General features: G+C 42.5%; 1 protein-coding gene across 3 annotated transcripts; it reads left to right on the forward strand.

The window, feature by feature from the left end:
• Positions 1-977: 977 nt before the first annotated feature.
• Positions 978-15,795, forward strand: iars2 (isoleucyl-tRNA synthetase 2, mitochondrial). Of its 3 annotated transcripts, none has more exons than XM_068580839.1 (24): positions 978-1,390; positions 1,560-1,682; positions 1,855-2,008; positions 2,096-2,244; positions 2,435-2,484; positions 2,613-2,719; positions 2,883-2,976; positions 3,515-3,630; positions 3,738-3,907; positions 4,066-4,156; positions 4,280-4,431; positions 4,518-4,678; positions 4,886-4,988; positions 6,839-6,932; positions 10,180-10,260; positions 10,889-10,997; positions 11,176-11,278; positions 11,428-11,550; positions 11,637-11,768; positions 12,515-12,621; positions 13,342-13,487; positions 13,569-13,759; positions 14,215-14,359; positions 15,017-15,795. In XM_068580839.1, the coding sequence occupies exons 1-24, from the start codon at positions 1,139-1,141 to the stop codon at positions 15,160-15,162; spliced, it is 3,099 nt and encodes a 1,032-aa protein (XP_068436940.1). In that variant the 5' UTR covers positions 978-1,138; the 3' UTR covers positions 15,163-15,795. The 3 variants fall into 3 exon arrangements, with proteins under 3 accessions (XP_068436940.1, XP_068436941.1, XP_068436942.1); XM_068580840.1 differs by having other exon boundaries at positions 2,886-2,976; XM_068580841.1 differs by lacking the exon at positions 10,180-10,260 and having other exon boundaries at positions 979-1,390.
• Positions 15,796-16,173: the final 378 nt, after the last annotated feature.

Raw genomic sequence — 16,173 nt, forward strand, 5'->3', positions numbered from 1 at the left:
GTATGTATGTATGTATGTATGTATGTATGTGTGTGTGTATATATATATATATATATATATATATATATATATATATATATATATATATTTATGTATATATATATATATATATATATATATATATATATACACATATATATATACATATATACACACATATGTATATATATATGTATGTATATATATATATATATATGTATATATATATATATATATATATATATATATATATATATATATATATATATATACATATGTGTGTATGTATGTATGAATGAATGAATGAATGAATGATTGAAAAGTACTTTATTAATCTCCAAGGAGAATTTTTTTTTGTCAGAGTAGCAGCATCCCACACTTACAGACATCCAATGAAATAAACTAAGCTAAACACATAAATCAAATCAAATAAATAATAACAGGAACAGGGATAACAGATATATACAAAAATAAGAAATAAATATATATATGTAAGCATATGAAATGAATATATACATATATATATATACATATATATATATATATACACATATATATACATATATATATACACATATACCTGTGGTCTACACACATACATATAAACATATGCATAGAAACATATACATAACAAATATGTATGCGGTGTATTCAGAGATTAGATTAAATGCAAACGGAAATTCAATTAAATCCAGTGTATTCAGAGGGTTAGATAAAATAATGTATGTATGCATGTATGTATGTATGTATGTATGTATGTATGTATGTATGTATGTATGTATGTATGTATGTATGTATGTATGTATTTGTTTAATTTTTGATTGTGGTTGGTGTTTTGTGAGTCATTATTTTATTTAGTAGAGTTTGTTTTTTTATAGGGCAAGTAATAGACAGCCTGACCCACACTCCATATCAGTTGGTGGCGGTAATGCACCGAACAGTTGTTAGCCAACCGCCAATAAACCTCAAAGAAGAAGAAGAAGAAGATGTTTGACCCAAGGCAGTTCCCGTACTTGTCCTCGCTTCAATTTCTTCCGGAACAAACAAACATTGCGCAAAGGGCGGAATGTAACACAGCGATAACTTCTAAGTGTCACAACTCAGAAACAAGCAGACAGTCTTCACTTTTTTGTGCCTTTCCTCTCCACGCAGGTTCTTCATGCTGCTGTGCCGGGTTTCGGCAGTAAGCCAGGCGCTCGCGAGATGGGGACGGAGGCTACATCGGGGAGGCGGCCTCCTCCACCCGGCTCTCCCCTTCAGCTCCAGTCGCTGTCATGGGGTCAGTCCAGGCGAAGTCAGCGCTCAGCCCGCTCAGGGGCTGTACAGAGACACGGTGCTCCTCCCCCAGTCCGAGTTCCCAATGAGGCTGACAGGACAGAAGTTGTTGGACCGAGAACTGCAGATCCAGCAGGTAGGACGAACAACAACTCTTGAGGTTTTCTATTCAGATCGGCATGGATAGGTGTCGCATAATAAGTGACTCTTGGTGTGCGTCATTACTTAGATAAACTGTCTCACAGTCTGCATGATGCATTGTTTTTTGTCACTTGAAAAATATAAATTCTCACCACTTTCTGCAGGACTGTGGCTTTGCAGACTTGTACTCCTGGCAAAGAGAGAGGAAGGCCAAGAAGGAGTTCTGCCTCCACGATGGACCCCCGTATGCCAATGGAGACCCACATGTCGGACATGCACTCAACAAGGTGATCCGTTAACAGCCTCTTTGTCATCTTTCAGATATTCCCTTCTGTTATGGTGCATGACAACCTTTTGACAGTCGTCGACACCATTACATCCTTGTTGTTGTCAGAGCTCTAAGCTTCCTGGGTATTAACGCCACTGCCGAAATAAACAAACATGTCTTGCTTGGTCCAGATCCTGAAGGATATCCGAAACCGCTTTGAGATGCTGCGGGGGCGGCAGGTCCACTACATTCCAGGGTGGGACTGCCATGGCTTGCCCATCGAGCTGAAGGCTCTGGGAGAGTTGGGGACCAGCGGCCTTAGCCCCCTGGAGATCAGACAGAAAGGTAGAGACGGACAGACAGCTGGACAGACGTGACCTCTGTGTGGTTTGTTTTTTTCCGCAGCTGCTGTAATGTTTTCCTCCCAAGCAGCACGGCAGTTCGCGGAGGAGGCCATAGCTCGCCAGAAGGCTGCCTTCCGGCGCTGGGGGTTGATGGCGGACTGGGATCAGTGCTACTACACGTATGACGGGGCCTACGAGGCTGCTCAGTTGAAAGTCTTCCAGGAGATGCACGGCAAGGTGTGCTACTCTGCAAACACTCGTTCGGCATCATGAAAAGACTCAATAACCTTACTAGTACTATACTAGTTATTGTAATAGGGGATTACTTCACAGGAATGGCATTAAAATTGAATTTTGTGTTCTCGGTAGCTCATCTTTTTTTTTTCCAGAGAGTCTAATAATGATTTTTCTTCTTTGTGGTTTTCAGGGGTTCATCTACCAGGACTACAAGCCAGTCTTCTGGTCGCCCTCATCAAGGTGAGTGGGTTTGCTGATCCAGAGGCCGCTGCATAGGGGCCTCAGTATTTAGAATCTGTTCTAAATCAGCATATGATCATTGACTTGGCCACTGTGGTCTGCTTTGATTCGGTCTCTGTCTCCTATAGAACGGCCTTAGCAGAGGCCGAGTTGGAGTACAACCATGAGCACGTAAGCAGAGCCATCTACGCCACATTCCCCCTGAGCACAGTGCCACCCGAGATGGTTTCAGAGGGTAAGAGACACACACACGCACACACGGTGTCACACACACACACACACACACACACACACACACACACACACACACACACACACACACACACACACACACACACGGTCACAAGTGTAATATTTTTTCAAAAGCTGAATTAAGTGTGTGTGTTTGTGTGTGTCAGCAGGATTAGAGAGTGTTGTCTCTGCGTTGGTGTGGACCACACAGCCCTGGACAATTCCCACCAACCAAGCCGTCTGCTACATGCCCAACACCCAGTGAGTAGCAGCAGCACTCCATAAAAGTTATATAGCGACTAGCAGTCTAAAACTCAATTATAGTATGTTTGTTATTATACAAAACCAAGAAAACCAGCAAATATTCACATTTCAGAGGCTAAAACAAAAGATTAGGAACATTGCTTACATTCTTAAAATCAATTATCTGAATTTGCACATCAATTTCTTGCTGGATCACTAATTGATTAATTTACTAAATCATCTCAAGCCCAGATATTTTGTGATCTTCAGTCTTTTACAATTACTGCTATGCCATTTCTTTATTTCAGAGGTGTTTCTAAAACCACATTTCCCATCAACTCTGTGTTTTCTGACCTAACACACATCTGTATTGAGGATTACCAGGAGCAGAGACATGGTGGAGGGACAGAACAGCCTTGTTGTTTTGTGCCGTGATTGCTTGATGGAGTCGGACCATTGCTGGATTTCTGAGGCTGTTACCGGTGTCGGAGTTTAGGAGTTAGAACTTTTAACTTTTTAAACCTTTTTAAAGTACTTGCGTCCCTGTTGTTTGCAGGTACTCGGTGGTGAAGAGGGCGGACAACTCTCAGCTGTTGTTGGTGGCCACTGAGCACACAGCCAGCGTAGCAGCACTGCTGGCCACAGAGCTGGAGAGTGTAGTTACATTAACAGGTAACACACACAAACACACACACACACACACACACACACACACACACACTCTTCTTGTCAGTGCCAAACATAAACACCCTGATGTCCTCTTGTCCCTCTGTTGCAAGGCTCCCAACTTGAGGGCGGGATCTGCAAACATCCGACAATTCCTGGCAAGGAAGTGCCGCTATTGCCGGCCAATCACGTGACTATGGGGAAAGGAACGGGATTGGTCCACACGGCGCCAGCTCACGGGATGGAGGACTACAGTGTGGCATCGCAGTTTAAACTATCTGTGGTACGTTCATTTTTTTTTTAAATCTCTAAGTGAATGGAGAAAAGCTTCTCCCATGCAAGAAAGCGACAATTTTGATAGTTCTTTTATTCAGTCATTTAATCAAGGTCAAAGAAGTGAAGCATCTCTATGTAACTATGGGTGCTTTTCTTCCCCCACAGGAGTGCATGGTGGACGAGGACGGCAAGTTTACAGACCTGGCTGGCCCTGAGCTACAGAATCTGTCTGTGATGACAGAAGGCACTGACAAAGGTCCAGAATAACAACGGAGAGAGGGGACACACTTACTTAGCTCGTGTGGGGTGTGGGTGAGTGGCGAGTGCATGTGTTGTTGTGTTTTCACATCTCTGTCTGTGCACTGTGTTTTTGTGTTAGTGATCTGCATGTTGGCGGAGTGTGGCGCTCTGGTGAAGGAGGAGCAGTTCGTCCACAGCTACCCGTATGACTGGAGGACCAAGCAGCCCGTCGTCATCAGGCCTAGTAAACAGTGGTTTATCAACACAGCTTCACTTAAAGACAAGGCCAAGGTAAAGCTGAAAACATATTTTTTGTTTGTGTTGAGCTTGTATTTGCTGGAGAAATACTCTCTGTGTGTGTGCGTGTGTGTGTGTAGGAGGCACTGCAGAAGGTACGTGTTTTGCCAGAGTCGGCGAGGGGCAGTCTGCTAACCATGCTGGACAGACGGACGTACTGGTGCATCTCCAGGCAGCGAAGCTGGGGTGTCCCGATCCCAGTCTTCTACCACAGAGAGACGGGAGAGGCTCTCATCAACAAGTAGGCTGATACACATACACACATACTTCTGTCATACTCAATTTAAATTTGATAGCAGTCTTGACATGTTTTGTTCCTGGCTCAACCATGTAAAGCCTTTTTGTAAATGTCTTCTTCTTCTTCTTCTTCTTCTTCTTCTTCTTCTTCTTCTTCTTCTTCTTCTTCTTCTTCTTTTTCTTCTCCTAAACCTCCTTCCTGTCTCTGCAGACACACAGTGTCCCATGTAGCAGAGCTCTTCAAAGAAAAAGGCAGTGACTGTTGGTGGGAGCTTCCTATTGAAACTTTGCTGCCAGAAAAAGTGCTCAAGAACGTGAGTGTGCTGCATGAGTGTCAGTGTGTCTGTGAGGTAAACAGAATAGGAGATAATGTATTTCATGATATCATCCATGGTAAGGGAACCCTTCTAGTATGATGAATATTATAATTATTAATGCCTCTTTTTGGCAAGAGTGGACACTGATTACTGAGAGCTGTTTTGGCATTGATTCATTATTTTGAGTTACTTCCCTCCCTCCCACCTCTTAAAGAAAGGCAAAAATAAGTTCTTTACAGAAGTGAAGATTCCCACGCAGCATTATAACACTTGTAAATGTCTGTTGTAGGGTTGTCACGATACCAAAATTATGACTTCGATACGATACCTGCCATAAATATCACGATACCGATACTTACAATACGATACTAGAATTCGATACGATACCATAAATACGATACGATGCTGGTATATTTATCTATAATAGTGATAAATAAAACATCTGTATGGTTCCCTTTTTGACCAGCTTGTTTCTGCCCAGCTTTTTGAACACTTGACAAATGGCATTAATATTAGTATTCGCATACAGCAAGATATTAATGAAAACTACATGCTGCTATCATAGCATTGATTATACACGACTATGTAGGTCTATTGTCCGGATGACTACATAGTTATTTCTATAAGTATGAGCAATTGTAGATAATAATACTCCATACTACTACTACTACTACTACTACTACTACTACTACTACTACTACTACTAATTTTACAGATGTGTGTTTGAGGTGAAAAAAACCTAAAGCTATCATATGGGTACATTAAAGATTGACACATAATTAAAGGGTAATTTCTCCCCTTTATTGAAAAATGCACTTATTGATAAAATTGTACTAATTAGCCCAAGATCCACCTCCAGGCTTCACCACCATGTCACCATTTTGCATCAATTGTGTTTCATTTGCTACACTTTCGTGTGCATTCTGACCTCATGATCATAGATGCTTGTAGTCAAACTAGGCTAATGCTACTCGTGGCTGTATATGGGCGAGCTTGGGGTTTTTTATGTTTATAATTACATTTGCTTACCTGATGTTCGTTAAACTCTTTAAAAAGTTTGGGCTGTCTACTTGAAAGGTGCTTGGCCATGTTTGTTGTGTTACCTCCCTTTTGTCTGTGTTGCTGTAAAGCACGTTTTATAGACACGTTTAAGCCCACTATCGGTGTCAGTGGGCTTTCCCTTACAGTCTGCACTGTATCCAAAGTATCTCCAGATTACACTCCTGGCGTCTTTTTTTTCTACAAGCAGAGGACGGTCGGCAAAAGCTCCTGAGCTCAGGCCATGTCTCCCCCGGTCAGTGGCTGTGAGCGCTGCTGCTGCTCTGCTCCGTCGTCTGAGCCGGAGCCTAAGCCCCGCCCCTCTGAGCTCCGTTTCCATGCACTCTCTGCATGCAGCATGGAAGAGAACAGAGCAGTTTATGGAAGCACTATTTTGAGAAAGTACCGATACTTAAAATATGCAAATTCGTATCGTTTTTATTGTACGGGTAGCGCGGTACTTTTTTAGTATTTGTATACTGTGCAACGTTAGTCTGTTGGTCGTTTGTTGCACGAAATGTCAAAAGCTCTAACTAATGACCATCACAAGATAACCAGAGCTCAGAAGAACGTATTAAAAATGTTTTTAAAAACACTTAGTTAAGATGATTGAGCTACACATATAAAAGTAACAAAGTCCAACTGGCTTCTTTTCTCTTGCTCATTGTGTTGGTGAACATGTCAGATCTACCACTGAACTCTACCTTCCCAGCAGGAACACTTAGTCACAGTTAAGCAGTTTGAGTGTCATCTGCTTTTTGCCGGCCGGCCGACTAATCAGCATTTTTTCTATTGCGTGTACTTATCAGACTAAAGCTGGTCCAGTGATGGACTACGTTCGTGGAGAAGACGTCTTGGACATCTGGTTTGACAGCGGAGCTTCATGGGCCGCTGTGCTAGAAGGTCGGTGACTGTGAAATACTGTCAAAATCTACCTCTAAAAAAACATTCATTCTCTCTCATCCAGTTTTCACAATCTACAAGGAAGTTAATATTGTACGTAGACGTGAGGATATTGCTCCTCCACTTTTCTGTCTCTGTATCAACAGTCATCAGGGTTGTTCTCAGAGCAATGACTTCAATGACTGCCACCTTTCCAAATGCCTTTAATCAACTCTCCTTTCATTAGTTTTATTGGAGAGAAAGCTACTTACACACATTCACACTGTCTACTCATTAAGTTGCTTTGGAAAGTGTATTGTAAGCAGAAGTTGCCCCCAAAACACGGATTAGAAAGGAAGCGCAGCCTCAGCAGAGCAGGGCACTATTTTTTGTACGTGGTTCAACAAAGGCGATCAAATGTTCGATTATCCGGCTTAAATTACCAAGATGATCAGGATTACTTGGTTTTTCAAAGGTTGACCCGCCCACAAACGGTCTTGTTAATTCTAACCAGACGTCAGTCCCTAGGATAATTGCGCGTACTTGCTCCTCTTTAGAAGGGAGAAAAGTTGAACGCCAAATTTATAATATTCTCTTGCTACAATACCAAATAAGATCAGAGAAAGAGTGTCTCTTTTCTCCGCTGAGGAACATGAGATGATCATGACTACATATGATGAATTTAAGCCCGTAATGATGGCAAAGTCTAATGGTGCGTTCACATTCAAAGCGTAGCGAATATTTACAACACTTCCTGTTGTGAACGGAGCATAACGCCGCCTGTACTGGTCGGGCTGGAATCAAATAAGTGTCGCAAAATATCAGACAAGTAAATGCGTCAGTGTTGGGAAAATATATTGGCTAATTTTGCCTCTGTCACAGTGGTGAGGAGTGCCTCATCACCCAAATCAATCAGATTATATTTATTTAAATGTGCCTGCTGGCAGTAGTGTACAAATTAATATATACTTATGAGGACACTGTATGCATGTATGATGTACTATATATGCGTATATTCATGTATGTGTGTAGATTACCATATAACTAGGAGTTTGAATATATGTATGTTCCTCAGTATGTATGTATTATTATCATTAATAATAATATTATTATCATGTATTATCTGAAATTCAATCAATTGAAGCAGTAAAAAGAAATTGTGTGTGATTCTCTGTATTCTTCTTATCATGAGTCACCGTAATAATTTTCTACAATATTGATATGCATGGTGTAATAATAATATTATGAGTGCTTTCAACACATCCATAAGTTTCTTAAGCGCTAAATAAAACTTATGAACAGCACAACATGCAGCAGCTTTCACAATGTTCTCCGCATCAAACTCGCAAAAAGGTGAGCTGTGGCTTTGCGCTTTTTTTTTTACACAATCCTTCTGTGATCCAGTTTGCATACTGTATGTGTACAGTATGGGAGATGGCCAACGCTCAGCTGCGCCGTGTGGTGTTCAAATGTACGGCTCTAGAAAGTCTCGTAAATAATGATTCCTTGTTGGCACAATCGATAGCGCTCATATGAAGTCATCATGATGTAAGAACGGATTATAAAACCAATATAATTAATATCACTCCTTCATCAATGAGGAAGGGAGCTGCTTTTTGTCCAGTGGGACTTGCCAACTTATCCAGTGAACTTTCACTAAACCTGCTCGGGATCAGGTTAAGGGATTTCAACGTGTTGCTACGGTGATTTTTCTAAGCTTGCTTCGAAAAACCGAAAAGCCTGACATGCATCATCTCATCCTCAAAATTATCCAGCTAACTCAGTAAACCAGGTGCAAAAAACAGGCCTCAGGTCACCGTTCTTTCTGTCTGTAACGCTAGTAGGACAGGAAACATTTATATCACGGGGGCCCGGTTCACAAATATCCACCGTAAAACTTTTTACAGCAGAAACAGAGTTAGTCTGGTAGCCTTGGTTACCCAAGTTACTTTATTTTTTCAACTGTGGAAACGGATTTTTTTTTAAAAGTTTGCGGGTGAAAAAAAGTGTTTGTTGTTGTAATGCTCCTTTCGGCCACAGGAGGCCGATGTGCACCACTGACCCAGGCAGTGGGCCACTTCCATGTGAGTTTCATTTCTCCACAAAATGTAAACACCAGCTACGTACAGTATATGTTTTATGTTAAGTAAATAATGTAAAGAAGTGATTAGTTTCTGCTACTTTTTTTTACCAGTGTTGGACTATGGTGATCTTCTTTATATGCATGCCTCTGCTGACTGTCTGCGTAGGGTGGACGCAGCTTACCATGCCTCACTGCGGTTCATTACCAATTGTAAAGTGCTTACTCACCATTGTGAGTTATACTCTCAGGTGGGATGGTTTGGCAACCCATAGGCTGTGTCATTGGTACATTTTAATTTACAAAGCAATCCTTGGTCTGCTCCCAAGCCACCTGTGCGTTTATATATTACAGAGATGTGTCGGGCAGTACTCTCTACGCTCACAGGATTTTTTAATGCTCACTGTCCCAAAGGCTAGAACGGAAATGGGAAAGAGAGCTTTTGTGTACTGTGCCCCCTCAAAATGGAATATGTTGCTGAATGTTTTAAAAATCAAAGAATCGATAACACTGACTGCTTTTAAATCTATAATCAAAGAAATTGAGCCTGGTTCACAAGTATGTACATGTTTCCTGAATTGACTCATTACGTCACTGTCTCTTAGTTTTTAGTTCTTTTAACTCGTCTTGTTCTGTGTTTTCTGACTGTAACTATGTGTTTTTTATGCTGCTGCCTGTCTTGGCCAGGTCTCCCTCGAAATTTTTTTTTTTTTTTTTTTAATCTCAATGGGACTTCCTGGTTAAATAAAGGTTAAATAAATAAAAATAAAAAATAAAAGTATGGGAAGGTGTGGAAATGAAAACTCACCTGGAAGAAAACAGGAATGCTTGTTGTCCTTTTTGGAACAGCCTCGTGTGGCGGAAATTAGTATTCCAACAACAAACATTTCTTCACCTTTTTTATAAGTGTAAAAACAAAAAGTAGCTCCTGCGATTTTCCCACCAAAACCCTATGAAGTCATAAACTACTAGATACAAGATAGAACTATTCACATCCCACTGAGAAAATGGATCACCTCAATATGTTGTTCTTGTTATTTGCCTCTCAAGGCTTCTTTGGGCAAGTGTGTTTTGTGTGCACCTCGTTGACCAAAACCCATTCCCTTTTAATGCTTGTCCGAGACCACATGACTTTGTGAGGGGAAGTCGATCACGGTCGGCGTTTGCTTTTGTGTTGTCATTTCCCAGAGGAGATGGAGGTAGACTTTGAGGAGCCCGAGTCGCATCTCAGCTGGCTCCCTGCTCCGCTCCGCAAACCTCTGGTCAAAGGTTGTCTGATCACCATCCTGCACATCTGTCTTAGCTGTGTCTTTGTCCCTCTCCGTCTCCGTTTCTTCGTCCTGTTTGTCTGTCTGCTTGCAAATGTCCTCCAGGTCTCATCTTCCCTCTCTTACACCCAAATACTGGAGGTCCTTCAGTTCAGCATATTGATTAATGCTCGTCACAGCACGTGTGAAAGTGCTGTGACGAATATTTATGGACACCAAAATGTGGATGCACTCTCCTTCTTTTTCTCTCCTCTCTTTCTCTTTGTGGCAGTTTGTTTCTTTTTCCAGGAATGGCCTCAAACTCTGCACTTTGCAACTCTGTCTTTTTGTCTCGTCTGTCGGATGGATTCAGGATGGAGGTGGACAAAGCTCAAAGCCGTGCTGTGATGCCATGGCTACTTTGGGCTGTTTTGAACAAGGCATGCTTATTGAGTCTTCAGCTGTGGTCACCTTTGAGTGCACACATGCTAAATTGTTGAATGTCCAACACTAACACTGGCTGATCTCTCAAGTCTTTTCCAGACGTTTCTCTCCTCTGGGCCGGTCTTCGCGGGCACTAACCGTTTTGTTCATGGAACCCGTGTGACTGTCGAAATAACCTCCTTTTCTCTGCGACCCTAATCCTCCAGAGTCTGACACGAGGGCAGACGCATATGTGGAAGGGAAGGACCAGATTGGAGGCTGGTTTCAGTCCTCGCTGCTCACCAGTGTAGCCATCAGAAACAAAGCCCCTTACAAGTAAGTGCCCTCGTGTCACTGTACGTTTCAGTTTTGTGTTTTCAAAAGTATAGCACACCGCTAAAAATAGTTTGGAATGACATTTCTAGGCCAAAACATATACATTTTAACATTTTCAACTTAAGAGTAATAAATACAATATCCTATTTTTGCTGATATAGTGTGTTTGTGTGTGCAGGTCTCTGGTGGTCCATGGCTTCGCTGTTACGGAAAAAGGAGAAAAGATGTCCAAGTCTCTGGGCAACGTTGTGGATCCTGATGTCGTTATTAATGGAGGGAAAGTAGGTAGAGACGGTGAAATCTCTGAGAAATTGTTTTGCAATATAAATAGGTTTAGATTTGGTCTTACGAAGAAAAGAACAGCTTTCTGTAATCACCAAGTGATTGGTCCTCATGCACACTTTTTCCTCACATGCCCCGACCTTTTCAGGACCCCAGTGTGCCGGCCTACGGGGCAGACGTGTTGCGTTGGTGGGTGGCGGAGTCCAACGTCTTCTCTGAGGTTCAGATCGGACCCATGGCGCTCAACTCAGCCAAAGACAGCATCGGCAAGGTACCAGAGCCGCGAGGACATGGTCCAAAGTGGCCCGTTACCTTTTACCAGGCTTTCACACTGTGTGCCTGTTTTTACCTTTTCAGCTGAGGAACACCCTGAGGTTCCTACTCGGCAACCTGCAGGGCTTCGACCCGCGTGTGCAGGCCGTGGACCCCAAAGAGATGCACTACATCGATCAGTACATGTTGCACCAGCTCCGCGAGTACAGCATCAAGGTGTGTCTAGGTGCGCGACGGTTTCCTCTCGGTTCCAACAGTCAGTGCGTTTACATGATATCAATTCTTTTGCTTTAGTCAGACTATACTATCTTTCGGGGCAACTGCTATTATCCTAATATACATGGCAGTGAATAAATCGAATCATTGGCATGTCATATCCGATACGATAGGTGGCGCTGTTTTCATCACATCGAGTGGTGATACAGCCATCTCTGCTTGACCTTTTTACTCTTCATAATTCAGAGAACCCTGCTACCTTCGGTGGTTGTCGGGGAGCTAGCGGAGAGCAAACAGGGAACGAGCAGCAGCGCAAGCTGGCTACAGCAGTGAGCTAGCGGGGACACCCACTGAAGGTAGTATCGGCTCGTAACCCGACTTTTACGTTTGTTCGTTTTTGCTGGCCGGCTTCCGGCACACTCATCGTCTCTTTCGACTTCCGGGTCAAGACCTGGAAGGGAGGGAGGAGGGCGGCGCAATCTTGAGCATGTGCAAAGACGCATCGTCCAGTTCCTAATCCAATTCATCGTTTACATGCCGCAATTTCCAAATTATCAGATCGTCAGATAGTCAGATCGAGTTATCCAGGGGTGTTAATCGGATCGCGTTCGGACCGCAATCATTCGAACAAAGGTGTTTCAGTCCGATTAAGCCAGTAATTCGAATGCATGTAACCACGATCAGTATGAGCATAGCCGTTGACTGTGTGTGTGTGTGCGTGTGCGTGTGCGTGTGCGTGTGTTCAGTTGACAGACGCCTACAGTGAGTTTGACGCCGGCAGGGCCATCCGTGTCCTCCAAGCTTTCATCACCAGAGATCTCTCCAGCTTCTATTTCAGCATCATCAAAGACAGGTGAAGGTCACAAAAAAAAAGCTGTGCTTGTATTTTTCCAATCGCTTTACTGAGCTTCACCCCTCGTGGCCTCATCAGAGACAATTTGGGCTTTCTTAATTTTTTCATCAGTAATCTACTTGCGCGAATATTCGTAATGCTTTTTCGTGTTATTTGCACCGCTCGGGCGAAAAATTGTTTTATTCGCAACCATTCGCGTCTGTGCATTGACTCTAAATGTAATCTACTTTCGCAAATATTTCGCAACGCTTTTGGTGTGAACACACCATTACGGACGGGGCTAACATGCTATTCTCATGGTGTCCACTAGGGGCTTTACTGCTGTATAAACTATAAAGCATTTAATACAATGCATCAAACTCAATGTTGTTCCTAATCATTGACATTGACTGTAAGAAAACATCCCCCGAGCATGTAATATAGAGAGTAATTCAATTTGTGTGTTTTTTTTCTCTCCATACAAACCAAATTGGAATAATGAAATCAAACTTCAGAAAAAGAATGCAATTGAATGCGTATTTGGTTGATGTTGTTTAAAAGAAAATAATATATTACTATTTAATTTCACGACAGTTTTTGACACAAACATTTTTGTTGTCGGTGGCATCAGAGCACCATTTTTTATATACTTTTTTTTAACTAGGCCCATTAAGTATCTTTTTAAACTCTCGTATCTCGTCTTTCGTTGTCTGGTCCTTTCATTCTGCCTCTTCTGATCAGGTTATACTGTGATCCAGAGGACTCGCTGGGCAGAAGATCATGCCAGACCGTTTTGGAGGAAATTCTTGATGGGGTGACCAGATCTATAGCTCCCATCCTGCCACATCTAGCTGAAGAGGTGTACCTGCACGCTCCAGGACACGACGGTACGTGCTTGCCGGTCTGTGTGAGGCTCACACACATGTTCAACCGCACCACCTCTGAATACATTTTGTGTTCTCTTGCAGAAGGGGAGACCTTATTTAAGAGTGGCTGGATCAAAAGCAGCTCGGTGTGGCGGCGCCCAGGATTAGAGGAGGCAGTGGAGGGAGCCTGTGCCATCAGGGACTCCTTCCTGTCTTCCATCCCGGGCAGAAATGCAGCTCGGTACGACCTCACCATTGCCATCGAACCCGGTTTGCTGTTTGAGCTCATTGAGGTAAATCAAATGTTGTGCACATGTTGCTGAGGCAATGGGACAATATTTAAAGTATAGTGATGGCTTCCTCAAATGTTTCGACTAGCCTTGAGAAATTCCACATATCATGTGTCATCACTTCCAGGGTGCTAAAGTCATGCACACATATGATGATGATAAAAAATATATAATATATGTGCGTTTAAATATGATGTGAAATGTACATCATCATACCTAATTTTTCTATGAGGTACTATATACATGATAATAATACATAACATGTACTGATAAGTGACCTGGCATAACTTTATAAAAAGGTGCAACATTAAAAGGCAATGTAACCCATGTTTACAATACTATTGATCTATCATAATTAGATAAGAACGACATATAAAATATGCTACACAGACGTTGCAAATCCCCAAATGCTGATATTTATATATTGTGCGTCTCATAACCTTCCTCCTCTCTCCCAGTCCCTCCAAGAGGAAGCCACCTCCACATCCTCCCAGTTGGCCGAGTTGATGACAGCGGCGCGGGTCAACCTGACCAGCACGCTCCCCAGAGACCTTCACCCAGAAGCCCTGCTGAGCCATGGAAGCTTTCTCATCAACCTGGAAGGTGAGAACGGCAGCTCTGAGCCAGTGCAGAGATGGCTGCAGAGAGCAATCACCCAGGAGTGGGAGATAGTAGAGTTTGTGTCATGTCTGAATACACCTTTCTCACAGCACCATTATTATTACCCTACCAACGGCAAACAATAGTGTAATAACGCGTGTCCGGGGTGCCCTGTCTCGAGAACGGGATATCTCAGGAGCGCTCCTTCAGATTTGGAACAAACGCCACCCTAAACTTAAGGATGACCTGATTGTGTTTTGGAGGTTAAAGGACAAGGTCACTGTGACTTTGAGTATATCTCATAAACACTATATCTCAGGAACCTCCTGAGTGACTCTCCTCAGATTTGGCTCAAATGTCCACCTAGGACTCGAGGATTGAACTGATGAGAATTTGGAGGTCAAAGGTTACTGCGACCTAACAAACACATTTTGGCCTAGAACTGAAAAATTGATACGCTAATTATGATCTCACACAAATGTCTTAATAGTATAAAATAAATGATGGAAATGATGATATTTTGGTACAGACGTTGATGTAAACTAATAGTGGTTGAAGGAGGTTAACAACCACAAGGTGGTAATTGTAGTTCCCATTGTTTCGAACAGCTTATTATATTTAAGTTCTGTGATCGTATACATGTTATCTCTCTGTGGTCAGGTGGTGTCATACGAGAAGACAGCGCCTACAGCATAGCAGCGGTGCTCACCTCTGCCGCCAGGTGCCCGCGGTGCCGCCGCTACACCGCAGACTCGTCGGACTGCCTGTGCCCGCGCTGCCAGACCATCGTTTCACAGGCTCACTGACTGACCATGACAACCAGTGAACATCAGGGTGAAGTTCCTCTTGAAGGCTGAACAGAGACCAGCTTTCACCATCAGCTGTGCTTTCTTTCATTTTTGACCCTCCGAGTCCTGCAGCTTTGCACGCGGCTGGCTTTGGGAAAAATTAATAGCAGATAGCAAAGCATTCTGTCTCGATGGTCTTCAGGCCGAAATGTATTATGCACTTCCAAAACCACAATGCTGAATGTCCGTGTCTCATTCTTTGATGTTTTTTCCCCTAATTGACCCAATGAGGCGGTAGCCTCTTTTCCTCAGAGCGCTCCCGCCTCTGTGTGCGGACTGGGAGCTTCACGATGAAGATGTCTGGCATCGTCACTGCACCAAACCATCCCATGAGCACGAGCAAGATGGCTTCCTGTGTGTTGAATGGAAATACTTGTATTTTCTTAGAGGGGATGCCATTCACGTGGCTTATCAGTTGTTTTTTTATGTGTAAATACACAGGAGAGGAGTGCTTTACTCTGAGTGTCACTATGTGACAACAGTAGAGAATCTATATTGGGTGTGCGTGAGTTCTTGTAAACGCTTACCTCTATATAATAAATCCTGTTCCTTGGAAACGGTCAAATAAAGTTGAAGGTGTATGGAAAACAATTCTCTAAATTATAAATAAATGACATACTATACTATGCCTAATTTAATTTAATTTTTCTATGAGGTACTATACTGAACATTTTATTTCTGGACTTTGCTGCATTCCATATAAATTTTTTTATGACATGCAGTTCATTTATAATCATTTGCAATACATTTTTAATGGCATACAATTATCAGAATTTTCAATAAAAACAACTTTGCTTTTGAGAAACACAAAAAACACTCTTCAATAACACAAGTATCCAATATCATTTATGTTACATGCGCCAAAAATATGGATTAAAAAAGTTAAAAGCCGATCACATCCACCCACAGCCTACTGCAGTTGTGAGGCCGAAGGTGTTGTATTACTACGAGCTGGAAACACTACATCTC

Source organism: Clinocottus analis, unplaced genomic scaffold (assembly GCF_023055335.1).
Source record: "Clinocottus analis isolate CAN_PGR_092001 unplaced genomic scaffold, fCliAna1.0.p SCAF_17, whole genome shotgun sequence".
NCBI lineage: Eukaryota > Metazoa > Chordata > Actinopteri > Perciformes > Cottidae > Clinocottus > Clinocottus analis.